The sequence below is a fragment of the Chaetomium strumarium genome, assembly GCF_033439665.1.
Source record: "Chaetomium strumarium strain CBS 333.67 chromosome Unknown B0T15scaffold_6, whole genome shotgun sequence".
NCBI classification, from domain to species: domain Eukaryota; kingdom Fungi; phylum Ascomycota; class Sordariomycetes; order Sordariales; family Chaetomiaceae; genus Chaetomium; species Chaetomium strumarium.
Genome location: NW_026944434.1, coordinates 3399508 through 3413779, shown reverse-complemented (window position 1 = coordinate 3413779; position 14272 = coordinate 3399508). Strand labels below are relative to the sequence as shown.

The following is a 14272-nucleotide window of genomic DNA, read 5'->3' as shown; positions in this document are numbered from 1 at the left end:
CTAACCCTAACCTAACCCTAACCTAACCCTAACCCTAACCCTAACCCTAACCCTAACCCTAACCCTAACCCTAACCCTAACCCTAACCCTAACCCTGAGAGTGAGAGTGAGAGTGAGGGTGAGGGTGAGGGTGAGAGTGAGGGTGAGAGTGAGAGCTGGAAATCCACAGTATAGCGTTTGGCCCGTACGAGCACTTGGTTCCCGAGTTCGCTTGCGCAGCTTGTTTCGCTTCTCCAACCACCTTTCTCAATATATCCCCAGTTCTTCAACTTTGCTTTCCTGCGCACGCGTTTAGGAAGTCGTCTTTGCTGCAGTCATGACCACCACCTCCCCGGGGCCGCGGATATGTTCAGCCAGGAAGTCACTCGTCTTCGAGCAGAATATCAGCCGAAGCGACAGAAGTCTAACGCCTTCCCTCCTGCGGGACGGCCCATCCTGGACATGGAGCTTGTGCCTGGCGATAAACCGGCCGTTGGAATCTGGTACGAAGACGGCACGCAACTGGGCCAATATGTTCGCCTCTTTGATCTACTAGGGACACTGTCAGATGATATTCTTCGCCTTAAGCGCCCCCTACCGGCGGTGAACGGTCACTACGAAATCGAAGGAGACACCATCCGCAGTCTCGACAAATGTCCCAACCATCCTACAGAACATGAAGACGACTTTGAGTATGTTTCCGACCTCACTGCTAAGCTGCCGCTTATCGATGTCGACTCCTCGCATTTCACCTAGAAAGCGAAATACAGGAGTGAGATTGAGAACCTCTTGAAGTGCCAGGGAGGTCATGCCCCGGCACCGTTCTCTCTCCGCATCTTGTCCATCTCCTCGGCGCCTCCGCCAATGGAGAGCTGATTTTTGAGAAGCTATTAACTCGCGGACCGGTCCTGGCGCGCTTCTCCTCCCTCGAGACGTATTATCGATGCCCTTTCCTGCCTCCACTCCCTCGGCATCGTGCACCGGGATCTCCGGATCGACAACTGCCTCTTCACACCGGTTTCTCTCCATTTCGCTGTTCTCGTCACTGCTGTTGTTTTCCTTATCTAGACAAAGGCGGTCGAAAAGAAGGATGGCTAGATCATCTTGCGTTTTTGCTATTGGATAGCAGTCAATCTCGCGGGGCTCGTAGTAATGGTTGTCGGCGCAGTATATGACTGGAAACCATAGAATCTGGTTCAGTGGTTAGTTTGTATAAGTTGTTGTTTTAGAGTTTCTTTTCATTGGCCCGTTGATAAAGACGAGAGCAAGGGAGTCGGCTCACGAGCTAGGATTCCTCGGCAACCACAGGCGGTTCCTGTTGAGGACTAGTTGATAGGAATTGTACTATGGCCATTTTCATTACATATTGCTATCAAAAACGCCAATCGGTTTTGCGATCAGCCTGATTTCTGCCCGGACCTGGTTCGTCTAGCCTCCCACTGTATACAAGGCAATCAAGGTTGATGCGCACCTGGCGAGCCGCGGCCGCCAGTCAAACCGCAGACGTGCTCGTTCATTAGCTCACCTTCTATAGGAGGGCACACACAGAAGTCGTGGAGATATCAACTGTGGTGGTTGTCTAGATGGTTGTTGGTTGTTCTATGGAAGCTAAGCTAAGTTCCTGGAAGGAGAGGGAAACCCAGGGCAAGGTGGGCTATCTGGAGGACAAAGAGGCCATGTAGTCACGTGGTTACCCGCAACAATACAGCTCGGAGAAGGTAAGGACGTACGCGCCTAGAGCCTCTAGCGTGTCGATGTTATAGGTAGTCCTAGGGGAGCGCTAGCCCTAGTAGTGCCTGCGCGTGCGAGTTCGGTACACGCACGTAGTCTAAGATGCTTAGATTAGCTGTCCAAAGAAACGCGCAATGAACCCCGCATCGACAATCTTCCCCTCTTCGACGAGCAACCTACATTAGGTGGCGCTGCAGGAGGCACTCGACTTAGCCACCAATGCCACTATAATACCCTCTTCCCCACCCCTTGCTCCTAGGTTCTAACCTTCCTGGTATAATACAAGCTTCCTAGTAGCTAACCAAGCGCAGCTGAAATGCAAACCACTAACCATCGGAATGAAGCTGAAGACAACTGTGAGTTAGGGGGGACTAGCCGCGGTACGGCTGCCCTAAAGCTCATCGGATTGCTCCGAAATCTCGAAACGGATAAGGGCTCGCCCACTCCCGACAGCAACACTCGCGAAGTGCTCTCGGCGATTGACGGGTTGCTGCGGAAGCTAACGCCTGGCACGGCCCTCTACGCGGCCTTCCACGACGGCCAAGTGCATGATCCGCTAGGCGCCGGCTCCTACGCGTTCAAGGACGATTTCGTCGGTCCTATTCTTCTCGGTCTAGTGAACGATGAAACCAGCGGGAGCGGTCCGACCAGCAGCAATAATGATCAACATGCAGCCTTAGCCATGCCCACCAGACCTATTATCTTCCACGCGGGAGCGCAGCCAAACAACTCGCCGCATTGCGGCACCCTTATTGTCTTCTTCTTTACTTTCGCGGTGGCAAGGGCCGTCAGAGATCGACTACAGGCCAGCATGTCGGGCGGGCTGGCGCCGCCGGTCTCGGTCGAGATGACCTTGGTTGATACAGCGCCAGTGAACAGCGAGGGCATCGAAGTAGAGGGGATCCAGTACCAGCGCTCTTATCGGGACGTGCCTAACGCTCTCGGTACACGTATAGCCGACTATCAGGAAGTCTTCGCCCTTCTATCCGCCTGGTCTGGAATTCCTGTCCACATCTCGTTCCAACGCGATTTCTTCTCCCAAGCGCACATGCCCAGTCTTGTCAGCTACCTCGTCGCAAACCATAAACAACTTGGCCAACAGCTCGCCCCCACATACGGGACGCTCGCCGTCCGCGCCGCCTGTCCCGTTCCAGGCTGTCACCTGGCGGAGAAACACGGCCGCCGCAACCAGTACACATACCAAACAACTAGACCTGGAAAAGTAGCCGACCCCAAGCCGTCAGAAGCAGCAGCAGCGGCTATCACGTTCCACTGCCCCCGCCACGGCCCGCATACTATCAACACATCCTCGGCCGATGAACTTGCCCGTCTAGAGGCTAACGCGCCGACACGGAACCTGCTCCGCAGCATGTCACACCTGCTCGACACCGATAGGCACCACGTGCGCGTCACGGGCGCCGACTACGCCGGCATGTACCAAGAGACGTTCCTCTATCGGCCGCTGGCAGCGTGGTCGGCGGCGACGGACCACGCGAGGGGGCGCACGCCGCACATCCTGTACGCGCCGCTCGTGGTCGACTGGAGCGGCGCCAAGCTGAGCAAGTCGCTGTACGTACGTGACGGCGGCTACGCGGCGATGCGGCTGTTCCGGTCGGACGGGCTGTGCAGTTATGTGCGGCTGAAGGAGCAGGTCGGAAAGGAAGGGCTAAGAAGACTGTGGGATGAGGTCGTCCGGTGGGTGGCAGACCCGAGGAAATTGTTTCGCTGTTGGTCGGTTGAGTATCTGCAGAGGATTGCGATCCAAGGCGAGGTGCTGGGGTGAGCCGGAATGCTCGGTGCTGGCTGCATGTCTGACACGGGACTGAGCATAACATTGCTCTTTGGTGGCAGCGGAAATACCGTACTTGGCGTCTTTGTCTTCAGAACACCTTCCGCACCTTGGCATCGCGATTATCCCCGTCGTCTCCCCACCGGTCTTCCCACAAGTCCGCGCCGACGTATCGCCAGCCCATCGGGGCGCCAAACCCCCAGCGGCTCTTCATCTCCGCCAGCCCGACCGGCTTGGTCAATTCGTAGAGCTCCAAGATCGGGTAACCATATTTCGACTCCTTCCGTCCGGCGTTGAAGTCGTCGTTGCCGATGCCAAAGGGCTCTGTCGGGACGGTGCCGGGGGTGCGCCTTACCGAGGAGGGAATTACCGCAATATGTCTGCACGTCCTGGTCAGCAAACATACAATTGACGCGGTACTCAGATGGCGGGGAACAAATAAAACATACGTGATAGCCGAGCGGCCTCCCTCGTCTCCCGTCTCGTAGAACCACAAGCGCGTCACGCCGTCGTGCAGTCGGTACTTTCGGTACTCGTGATTCTTTTGCTGGCTAGCGATGTTGGCGAGGTGCACGGGCTTGATGGCGAGCAACACATCGGTGAGGACGCGGTCTCCGCCCAAGCGCTTGGCATTGGCAGCCGGCCTCGCGACACTCCGTGACTTTTCGCTTTCGGCCTGTGGCGGCCGCGGCTTCTTGGAGATCCGGTTGGTGCTCTGGCGGAAGTGGCTATCGAGAGTCGCCTGCCGCAACTCTGGTCGCGAGGGTGCCATGTCTGAGGCTGGGGTAATTATGGAAGCGAAGCGACTGGATTTGTCGCGACTTGACGCGATTATTAGTCTCTTGAGAGGCACAGACCTTACTCTCGTAATAAGCGTAGGTTACCAGCCGCAAGCGGCTGGTGGGGTGGCTACACAGCCATAGGGACCGTGCACATGTACCACCGGACTCACCCCCAAACGCGCACTGAGCAAGTCATCAACCCATCACAGGAAGATCCAACAAGCCGCGTGTGCGAACTCTTAGGTTGGTCAAGCACCGGAAGTCGGCGCCATTTTCGCGCATATGACCGCTATGTCTCTATACACCTTCCTGATGAGGTTATGCCACTCTGCCATTCCATGAATCCTGCTGTCAAGCGGTTCCGTGCTGCAAGCCTGCAACACGCCACAATACAACCCAAGGAGGTGACAACGATACAACTCGAGGAGGTGACAACCGCGAAACGACGGCAGCTATTCTGTACGCCGAGCGGGATAAGGACCTAACTAGACTTGAAGAGGAGGAGAAATAAGTAACGTTAACATTAGAGGAAGGGGGAAACGACACCGCTTTCCGCAGCACAAGGCGGCAATTCCCCCGCGGGCGACGTCTTTTCATCGTACATATTGTACCTGTCGATGCCGCATTGCCGTGGCCTGCTCCGATAGCCAGCCCCTGAACCTCAATGGATGTTCTCGTATGCACGAGCCACACACGCCGAGATGTGTGGGGTGTGGGCACCCCCTTACTTCGTATCTGGTCACTTCAGTTCTTATGTACGGGTAGTACTTCGTAATGTCTGCGACTCTGCGCTTCGTGCCAAGCCAAGGACTGCTGTGACGGTGATGCAGTACAAATGCCGGCGGCTGGCCACTCTCTTAGAGTTTCGTCCGAGTATTGCCATTCTTCCCCAGACACGATGTCACCGGTCAAGTCTTTACGCTTCGCTGCGGCGATAGCGTCGTCGGCGGTTTCCTTTGCGTGCGCTGCAGTACTCGACTTGCCCATCATAATCTATAATGGTTATGTATGTAGACTCCTGCCGGTGCTGATGCTTACTCTTATGGCTAACGCAGCCAGGACATGGTTGAGCTCGATGTTGGCACGCCCGCACATACCTACCGTTTTATGTTTGACACGGGCAGTGCGTCCACTTGGATTGTCGACAAGGAATGCGCTGAATCTTGCCCTAATATAAGCGGGTCAGTGGTCTCGGAATGTGTTACGTCCACCCGTTGCAGCAAACTAACATCCCGTGATGCAGGTTTGATCGCAGTCCTGGCTACGATGTCACCAGCTCGTCCAGTGGCAATCTCACAGATCAGGATGCTTCCATCGACTACCTGGGAGGAAGGGTGGCCGGTGTTACTGCTATCGACACTTTCAGGTTCGGAACGCTGTCATGGAGCCAGCCCTTCATCGCAGCCAACGAGAGCAACTGGGCCGCCCAGCCCAACCACGGCTTCATGGGGCTTGCCTTTGGTAGCATCGCCGTTGGTGGTGCTACTCCGGTCTTCGAGCGACTGATGGCGAGCGGGAAGTTGGATCGCCCCCGCTTCGGTCTCTACTACGATCAGGACAAGTCAGACAGTCCCGAGGGGGGCCACAGCAAGGGTCGATTGACTCTGGGTGGGTCAAGAGAGGAGGAGTATGTTGAGGGAGAGATGGCGACAATCCAACTCACTCAACGCTCGGGGGACTACGATGTGTGGAGGAGTGTTTTGCACTCCGTGAGTGGCTCATTCACTACGGAAAACGGCACCAAGGCCGAGGCTCAGACGGACCTGTTCGCGGCTTCGGTCGTCTTCGATACCGGTGCCTCGCACATCTCTTTGCCCCCTGACAGCATCGAGGCTGTCTATGCTTCAATCGGCATGAACTGGACGGCACTCATCGGAGGCGAACACATCCCTCTCTGCACCGAGTTCAACGACACCTGGTCCATCAGCTTCGAGGTCGGCTTCTACGGCGCCACAAAAACCATCACCCTCACAGGCGACCAGCTGGCTCTGCCGGGTTTCGCCAACCGAGAGGACGCGTGCTGGCCGCCGTTCGATAACCAGGGCAGCGCTGGCTTCGCCCTCATTGGCAAGCGGCTGCTCCGCCGCTTCTATACCATCTGGGACCATGGCGCCTTCCCGGTTCCGGGACAGTACACCGAGCCAACTCTTTCTTTCGGCAAACTGAAATCCCAGAAATGAGCGAAGTCCGGGGGTTTGGGCTTGCCCGGTGGACTGGTGGGGGAGAAGATGAAGGCACGCGGCACCACTTCTGCGCTCGTTGGTTCGGACTCGTCCAGCCAGACGCTGGGTCCGAGATTATAAGTAAGAGGTTGCAGAATGCCACACAGTAGCTCTTGTAAACACTCACCAATGGGGACCCTATGTTGCGTGTGTTGTGTGCTTCAACCCGACCTTTGCCTTCGAACTGAATCTAAGCGACATAGCCAAAGATTTGATAGAGCAAGTCCCCGCGAGCAGTATCTTCCCGAGTTTTGTGGCGGCCTGACCTGGAAGCTTAAAGACGATGTCGTCGTGAGCGGGGCCGTCTTCAGCCGTCTGCAGTCTCCCGAGGACCTGAATCATTTTTTGCGCGTGCTCACCCTCGTCTGTGGTCTAAAAGAGGTCACGATAAGCCAAGTACCCTTCATATATTATGCGTCATCTAAGTGGGCCATGACTGCTGGGACATGCACACATTTATTAACGCAGACTTCTGTGCATTCTCAGACACCTCTCTTCCAGCCACTTCGCGAACTTCACGCTCGGGACATCAATCCACCGCTCCACCTGCGCTGCCAGCGCAAACACGGGCATGGTGAACAGGGCAAACCAAACAAGACAGATGATCCAATAACCCACACCTTTGTGCTGCGAGTCCACGCCCGCCACACGCAACAGAAAGCCCTGGAGCCTCAGTCCGAAGAGCACAATACAGAACTCGTGCACCAGATACAGCGAGAAGGAGATCTTTGCGATATACTGGCAGAGGTATGTGTCAAAGACTGCCCTGAGCCGTGGCAGCTGCGAGACGGACAGCAGCAACACGGCGCCCGCCACAGACCACCAGAAGCGCGCGGGGTCTTCCATGTCCAAGCCCGCCGGGATGAGCGCGCGCAGAGTCTCAAACCCGGGCATCGGCTTCATTCTGCCTTCTTTGTAAACGAGGGTTGGGAAGCCGGCCAGGTAGAATGAGATCGCAAAGGCCGAGCTCCATAGCAGCGTCCGCCTGGGCGGCGGACGACCGGTCTTGATGACAGTGTCGTCTTCCTCCTGGCCCAGGTTAATGTCGGCGACGAACATGCCGGCAGTGAAGCAAAAGATGTTCCAGTACCCGAACGCCATGCTTAGGACGCAAAAGACGGCGATAAAACCCATTCTTGGGCCGGTACTCGAGACGCGTGCCAATAGAGACAACAGAATGTAGCACACCATCGAGCCGTAGAACTCGACGGGAATCGTCCAGATCACGGCGTCGTACTTCGGATGCGTGACTGAGCCGCGGATCGCGCGCCGGAAGTTGTAGAGTGGGTTGACCAGACGGTTGGTCTCGGCCAGCCAGTCCCAAAATTGGCCGAGGAGGGTGGGCTCGGGCACAAACGAGAAGTTCAGAGGTGGCGGGAAGCCGAGCCGCGACATCAGCATCTCGCAGAAGGTCAACAAGATCGGCGGGAGGTACAGCCTGAAGCCCCGGCGGAATGCGGAAGAGGCCACGGCCGGGTACACGGCGCGCCCCGATCCCGCGCGTATGAGGCGCAAGCACCGCTGAGTGAGGACGTAACCGGAGAGGACGAAGAAGACCGAGACAGCCCCTCCGCCGGCGACGAAGATGGTGCGGACAAGTGGGAGCTGCAGGAAGCTAGTCTGCGCATCATCGGCGCGCCAAGCAGGCACCACAGAGGCCCAGCAGCCCATGGCGTGGAAGAGGTACACGGCCATGGCGGCGACGCCCCGCACGCCGTCTAGCCATGAAGTCGGTCTCAAGCGGAGGGAGCCGGTTAACGGGTAGCGGATGAAGCGAAGAATCAAGGACAGCACGAGGCGGCCGACGGGAGTGACGCATCGACGCGAATTTCGGTCGTCTATGGTGCTGGCTTGGTCAACGTGTTGAAGGGCTTCAAGGTCTCCAAGCTCATGCGGTTGCTCGTGTCTAGCGCGCTTTTCCTCGGTGCTCGAGCGCGTTGGTGGCGAGGACATTGTGAATTGTGGTCCTTTGGCGGCGACCCTCGTCATGACATCAATGGCATGGTCACGCAGCGGCTACCGGTAGGATGATGTTGGGCCGGGAGGTTGAGTGACGAGGGCGGTAAGACATCGGAGTGTTTCAAGATTCCACGTACCTACGGTACGTACCGTAGGATGTCGCGCGCATTCAGTGCCGACTGGCCTTATCGAACCAATGGTAATCCAGCGATAGACGCTTGCCGTATCCAAGCCTGCGACAACCCCACAGTGTGTGCCACCGAAGCGTACACAGTAGAGAAAGCGCCCTGTGATAAAAACGCCGTGGTGAGGTTGCTGTTTCTATAGTTTCACAGTCGTTGTTATTGTTTTATGAAGTGTATTTGCCATGACGAATTCTACCCAGTGCCACTTTTCAGGTTTGTCTTGGGCAAAAACGCTTTACGAATCTTAAGTCTCTCAAGCGGGTCACGGAATCACGTGTTGGGGTTACAAACATACAAATCGCTCGATTTGCTCCTGCTCGCGCTTCCCATAATCCCGGGATGTGGAATTCGCATTGGGAAGCTCAACAGAAAAGCTGAAGATGCCCGGGACTTCAAGCTCCCAGAGAAGTTCATCAAAGGGAACAAGACGCGGAGTCTCTCTCTTTCTCTGGAAGTACTATCAGCGGACGGGAGTGACGCAGTAGAGCATCGTTGGAAACAGGCCAGAATTGTATCTGGCGTCCCAGCGGTATGTCCACTTCTTGATGGGATGTTGATGCTGACAGTAAAGATCTGATCTGTGGCACTGGGGATGTCCGAAGGCCTACCTGATTAGGTAGGGAAGACCACGAGCCGCCGCACGGCTTCCAATGCTTTCAGCTGGAAAGCTGCTGCAAGAGGGCAGTGGGTCAACTAGATCACCGCTGCCATGAAACGTGGCCCGGGACGTGCTGACTCTCTGAGTCGAAGCTTGGTAAGGAGAAATGGATATGCAGATGTGGCCGCGGAGGCCAAGGAAGTTTCTTAGCAAGGGCAGGCGTGACGGGCGAACGCAACGCTGTACTGAAGACAAGGGGCGTGTCCCTACCGTAACCCAAAAAGCCATTAGAAGACGCTCAAGCAGCCAGGAGAAGTTTGCGACCCGCGCCCGCCAATTTTGCATGCAGGTTAGCGGCGAAGCGATGCTGGTCTCTGTGGTGCGTAGCCGCTGTGGCTTGCTCGTGGGACTTCAGCTCATGAAGCCTTATTATGGAAACACTTCCGCCCCCCTCCCGAGAGATTCCCTGGGAAGCTTCTTCCTTGATCTTTCCAGCATAACGCTCTCAACCACTTTACAATCTCATCGAAAGCGAACTCAAGCCGAGAGCCGCAAGGGACGACCATGGCTAGCATATCCGCCGCTGCGATCGGGGCCTTTTCATTCCTCTTATGCCTAAGAGGGGTGCTTGCCTCGTCCGAGATGGGCGTAATATTCAGCAACACCGAAGGCTACAAACAGCTCAACTCAAATCAAAGGCTGTGTGCGGTGGCCGATGTTAGATCGCCATGCTACTTGTCGCGCTGCAGCAACAAGAATTGTTTCTGCGCCAGCCCACAGTTCATGTCCGACGAAACCGACAGCTGCATGATAGCACTCGACCCATTCAACGATGGCATGTATAGTGTTGACACGTACAATGGCATCATGGCCTTTTTTGGAAACGAATGTGGGACATTTAATGTCCAGTTCAAGGTAACTAAGACCTGCAGGTGGCGTGTTTCCTGTCAGAGGGGGGCGCCTGGCGGCTAACCACTGGCATTGTCCAGCAAGTCGCGAGTGAGAGCATCGTATACACCACAGTATTCACCCAAACAGCGCCGACAGACACTGCGGGCCACGTTGTACCAACGCCAGGGTCCGGACGATCCAGTATGTAACCGATCATCGTTCTTCCATGTTGTTGGGAGGAGGGTCACGGGGCTCGGCTGACTGTCTCATCCTTCTTCAGGCGCCGGAAGTTCCGAGACCCCAAATCCGGACGGGAACGGCGGGGAGAATAATGGGAAGCAGAACTTCGCCGGGAATCTAAGTGTTGAGGCAATCGTTGGAATCGTGGCGGGTGCTGCGACGGTTATTGGTACAATCATCACTGCGTACATGTGCTGGTGCCGGTGAGGACGAACAAATGATGGCATGCTTTTATGCGAGAGTACGTTACGTCTTTGAGGTTCCGTCGTTGGTCGCTCATACTTGCTCAATTTTCCAATAAGAGGCGTGGTCTGTCTAGTGCCCTAGGACCTGGGGGAGCCGGTGCAAGAGTACTTGAAGGAAGCGTCTATGTATCGGATCTTTAGGCCGGTCCTTCACAATGTATTTGATGCACACTTGTTCTACTTCTTCGGCCGCTTTTCTATGTGACATCCGCCAGGGCTGTTCCGCGGCCCAAGTCTTGACGGATCGAGAACCTTGTCACTCCCGCGAAACTGACACAATCATCGCCGCGCCGCCATCAGATTTTGATTGCCTGTCCTCCAAAAAGTAATGCCTAACAATGGTATGGGATCAAGTAGAATTTGAGTTTGAGGTTGCGTCGGAGGCTGAATCCGCGCCCTCGACTCTGAGTACGAGACTCTGAGTCTGATAATACAGTTGAGTCTGAGTTGTCTTAACGCCGAGCCCGACTTTACGGGCTACTAACTCAGGTAACAACCTAGCCTATTGGCTTCCACTAAGTTTAGAAAGTAGAATAAAGTTCACCACGACTATGATACAGCATAGCCGGGGCGGTGGCCCGATGCCAACGACGTGGTTTCGAGGCGAGAAAGACCCGTCGGCTGCCTCCAAGGGCGGTAGTTGGTGCCCTTCTTTGTTGCCTGTAGCTCCCAGTCAATGAAGATATATAAGGTCGAGGCAAACATGCTTTACCTACCCTCAACAGCATCTCTTTCCCAAGCAATCGTTCTTCGATACACCAAGCAGCGCTGCTATCCCTATCTACCTACCTACTTTACAGTTCGCCGTCACTTTCGCCTTTTCAGGCCGCACTAAGCAACTCAAAACCTCATCAAAGTAAGCCCAATCGCGGTTTCCGTAGCCCAAGTCAAACCCCTGGGACTACATTGCGCCAAGCTACGACTTAGCCCGCTTTCAAGAGCAACAAGCAAGGAATAATACTAACAAGATGCTCACCTAGCAATCCAACATGAGCAACTGCTCTCGCTGCCAAGGTACAGGCAAAGAGGCTTGCACGACATGCAAAGGAGCCCGTACTATCAGAACAACGGTTGTGGAACCGGATCAGCGAGGACGGCAGACTCAGCGGACTAGTATTACCACATGTCCGACTTGCCGCGGGACCGGCAATGGGACGGCGACGTGCATCAAATGTCGCGGCAAGGGTAGGCCGTGAAGATCAAGACAAAGCACCACATGGAATGCGGATGACATGGGGGTTTGAACATAGACCGCTGGGCGGGTCTATATCTCGCATCTCGAGGTATATCCAGTCTTTTGTACCCAGGTACCTAAGGTACCTATGATATGCTAGCGTGTAGGGTATTGTCCCCTATATGTTCTCAGCATAGGTACCTTAGTTTAGAAAATCGAAGAGGCTGTGCCTTTTGCAGACCGAGATGTCCAAAGTGATGGTAGGTTACTAGTTGGGCGTTTGTTCATGACGCCGGCGTTGGCATCCAGCGAAGTAGATGTGCGCTGGGTTTATCTAGGCAAACTGCACAACTCCGGGCTGCTCCAGCTGCGAATGAAGGTTCGCACATTGCACTTTGCAGTTGTAGCCGTGTCGGGGACTCCCATTCCGGCAACATCTCATGAAGACCGCAGGAGCATGGAGGGAGTATAATGGTCCCCCTTGGTGCCATCCCGTCGGGTCAGATGTTGTCCAGTCTGTCCCTTATGCGCTGCGGAATTCCTGTTCAACACATCGCCGGGATGGCCCGAGCCAGACGTAACTGGACCGCCGAAGGAGATTACGCTTCGTGTAAAGCAGTCAATCAGGGTACGTTTGGTTGCAAGAAGCCATGTGGTGCACCTGACAACATACTCTTATTAACGCTCTTTGCCAGCCCTCACACGATCTTGGCCCTGTTACGGCGGGAGCTGGCAAAGTCCCATCCCGGGAAGGTCTAACAAGGAATTCCTCTAGGGCCTCTATCTCCAGGCCGTGGACGAGAGGTATCTCGGGGTACTTATCCGAAAGCTTAAGGCCCTAGAAGCCGGGAAAGAGTAGGCCAGTGACCCGGACGTGTACGCAGTCTTGTAGCATCTCGTTATAGGAGTCTCGCGGGAAGCTGTCGCGGGTTCCTAGTTCCAGGAGCTCTACCTAAACATTTTGGACGGCGGACTGTCGGCGGCGGTGGTGGAACAGCTGAGTAGCTGGCACGACCAAAGGCACGTGGTCGGAAGAAGAGGACAAACGGCTGAATGAGGCCGTACAGGAGTTCGGCCCTGCCTGGATCAACGTAGTCAAGACGGTCATGGCCAGAGGTGCGGACCAATGTGCCAGCAATCGGAGTCAGGTGCTGGACCCCGGCATCAACCATTACGGCCGGAGGCCGACAGAAGACGGCCGCCTGCTCCACGAGGTGCTGACGCACGGGACGAACTGGGCCACCATTTCCATCTCACACTCGCCCAAGCGGACCACATCGGCGCTCAAGAGCCGCTGCTCGAACCTACCTCTCTGTGCACGGAACAACACCAAGAGGATGGAAGAGCAAAGCCGCAAGAGTCCATTCAGAGATATGGTGGCACCTCCTCCTAATAGCAGCGACATGACTGTGGCGGATGCTGTGCCAGCAAACGTCGACGCGGATCCTAGTCGTGCTCATGCTAGAAAGCAGCCCAAGCCGCTCAGCTCCACAAAGCCGATAGAGATTGATGATGAGGGCATAGGCGACCGCACAGATAGCGGATTCGTTAGTGGCAACGAGGATGAACATGAGCCGTCTCGCCTATCCTGCCCCCCTCCACGTGCCCAACAGCTCACGAGCGTGACCTGTTGCACTCGGCGGGTGTGTCTTCGACCGTGTGGCCCGCGACTACATTGACAGGCCCTGCATGGGTGCAACCTTCCTCCCAGACATGCCGCCGCACGACCGGACGACGCCTCTACCAACACCCATCCCCCCAGTAGCTGCGTGCCCGAGGTCGTGTGGTGTCTGTCTCCGCTCCCCCCGCGGTGAGTAGTACTACGTACCTTGATCCGAGGCTGTTGGAGATTATGCCTAGAAGCTCCGTGGGCCCTGTTGGGGATTCCGACAACGGTGCCAATAGCACTTTCGTTCCCCATCTCTGCCGTCTGTCCATTACGCGAGTTCTTGTTGGCCACTTGTGCCTGTTGTGCCGAATCCCTCCCGGCGATATAATTAGGTGTGGTTTTGTTCCAACGAGCCGACTAACGCATATCAACACAGAGGTGGATATGCTTGCCGCTCCAGAAGCGTCCTCTGAATTTGCCGGCCGGTCCATGGACGGCTCTGTGCTCTTATCTTGCGGCAATGATATGGTCTCACCCCCTTGCATGACCGCGACCTTAGGCAGCGAGTCATCCATTGGGTCGCCGCCGGCTAGCAGCGACCTTCACAATCGTAGTAGTACTTGGGGATGCGGTAGTAGTACTGGTCGCTCAAGGCGTCACATTCCCCTTGCCTACCAGGTGACCTTGGCTACGGTGTGCACGAGTGGGTAGACCGAAGCCGTTATGACTTGCTTGGAGGCTATCGGGATGTCGGCGTCGATGAAGGTAGAACCTGGAGCGCTCACAAGGAGTGGCGATGATGAGTAAAACTGTCTTTAGACGCACCCCTTTTAGAGCTTGGGGCCAACACGATCATTATATCACAGTA

At 55.7% G+C, this 14272-nt stretch overlaps 7 protein-coding genes across 7 annotated transcripts; 5 read left to right on the top strand and 2 right to left on the bottom strand.

The window, feature by feature from the left end:
* Positions 1–345: 345 nt before the first annotated feature.
* On the top strand, positions 346–735 carry B0T15DRAFT_513990 (uncharacterized protein; the record flags this gene model as incomplete). The annotated part of the gene is made up of 1 exon (XM_062868087.1): positions 346–735. One exon carries the CDS (start codon positions 346–348, stop codon positions 733–735), a length of 390 nt encoding a protein of 129 aa, XP_062719644.1.
* A 1313-nt stretch (positions 736–2048) lies between these two features.
* B0T15DRAFT_487166 (uncharacterized protein) lies at positions 2049–3493 on the top strand (the record flags this gene model as incomplete). The annotated part of the gene is made up of 2 exons (XM_062866417.1): positions 2049–2066; positions 2108–3493. The coding sequence occupies 2 exons, from the start codon at positions 2049–2051 to the stop codon at positions 3491–3493; spliced, it is 1404 nt and encodes a 467-aa protein (XP_062719643.1).
* Positions 3494–3514: 21 nt separating this feature from the next.
* B0T15DRAFT_286231 (uncharacterized protein) lies at positions 3515–4610 on the bottom strand. The gene is made up of 3 exons (XM_062863640.1): positions 3949–4610; positions 3576–3879; positions 3515–3521 (listed from the first exon to the last, which is right to left on the bottom strand). The coding sequence occupies exons 1-2, from the start codon at positions 4269–4271 to the stop codon at positions 3591–3593; spliced, it is 612 nt and encodes a 203-aa protein (XP_062719642.1). The 5' UTR covers positions 4272–4610; the 3' UTR covers positions 3515–3521; positions 3576–3590.
* A 569-nt stretch (positions 4611–5179) lies between these two features.
* Positions 5180–6461, top strand: B0T15DRAFT_402489 (aspartic peptidase domain-containing protein; the record flags this gene model as incomplete). Its single annotated transcript, XM_062865165.1, has 3 exons — positions 5180–5287; positions 5341–5462; positions 5525–6461. The coding sequence occupies 3 exons, from the start codon at positions 5180–5182 to the stop codon at positions 6459–6461; spliced, it is 1167 nt and encodes a 388-aa protein (XP_062719641.1).
* Positions 6462–6888: 427 nt separating this feature from the next.
* B0T15DRAFT_541438 (acyltransferase family-domain-containing protein) lies at positions 6889–8570 on the bottom strand. The gene has a single exon (XM_062869859.1). It carries the CDS (start codon positions 8490–8492, stop codon positions 6963–6965), a length of 1530 nt encoding a protein of 509 aa, XP_062719640.1. The 5' UTR covers positions 8493–8570; the 3' UTR covers positions 6889–6962.
* Positions 8571–9700: 1130 nt separating this feature from the next.
* B0T15DRAFT_286211 (uncharacterized protein) lies at positions 9701–10637 on the top strand. The gene is made up of 3 exons (XM_062863639.1): positions 9701–10160; positions 10235–10337; positions 10417–10637. The coding sequence occupies exons 1-3, from the start codon at positions 9810–9812 to the stop codon at positions 10581–10583; spliced, it is 621 nt and encodes a 206-aa protein (XP_062719639.1). The 5' UTR covers positions 9701–9809; the 3' UTR covers positions 10584–10637.
* Positions 10638–12802: 2165 nt separating this feature from the next.
* B0T15DRAFT_384341 (uncharacterized protein) lies at positions 12803–13090 on the top strand (the record flags this gene model as incomplete). The annotated part of the gene is made up of 1 exon (XM_062864269.1): positions 12803–13090. A coding segment is annotated over one exon (288 nt), but the record flags the coding sequence as incomplete, so codon positions are not given.
* Between the last annotated feature and the right edge of the window lie 1182 nt (positions 13091–14272).

Bases quoted from the DNA above. Each gene is read 5' to 3' on its own strand.
- B0T15DRAFT_541438 (XM_062869859.1), bottom strand. From the start codon at position 8,492: ATGACGAGGGTCGCCGCCAAAGGACCACAATTCACAATGTCCTCGCCA.
- B0T15DRAFT_286231 (XM_062863640.1), bottom strand. From the start codon at position 4,271: ATGGCACCCTCGCGACCAGAGTTGCGGCAGGCGACTCTCGATAGCCAC. The intron at 3,880-3,948 runs GTATGTTTTATT...CAGGACGTGCAG, and splicing joins GGAGGCCGCTCGGCTATCAC to ACATATTGCGGTAATTCCCT.
- B0T15DRAFT_286211 (XM_062863639.1), top strand. From the start codon at position 9,810: ATGGCTAGCATATCCGCCGCTGCGATCGGGGCCTTTTCATTCCTCTTA. The intron at 10,161-10,234 runs GTAACTAAGACC...GGCATTGTCCAG, and splicing joins CATTTAATGTCCAGTTCAAG to CAAGTCGCGAGTGAGAGCAT. The intron at 10,338-10,416 runs GTATGTAACCGA...ATCCTTCTTCAG, and splicing joins GCCAGGGTCCGGACGATCCA to GCGCCGGAAGTTCCGAGACC.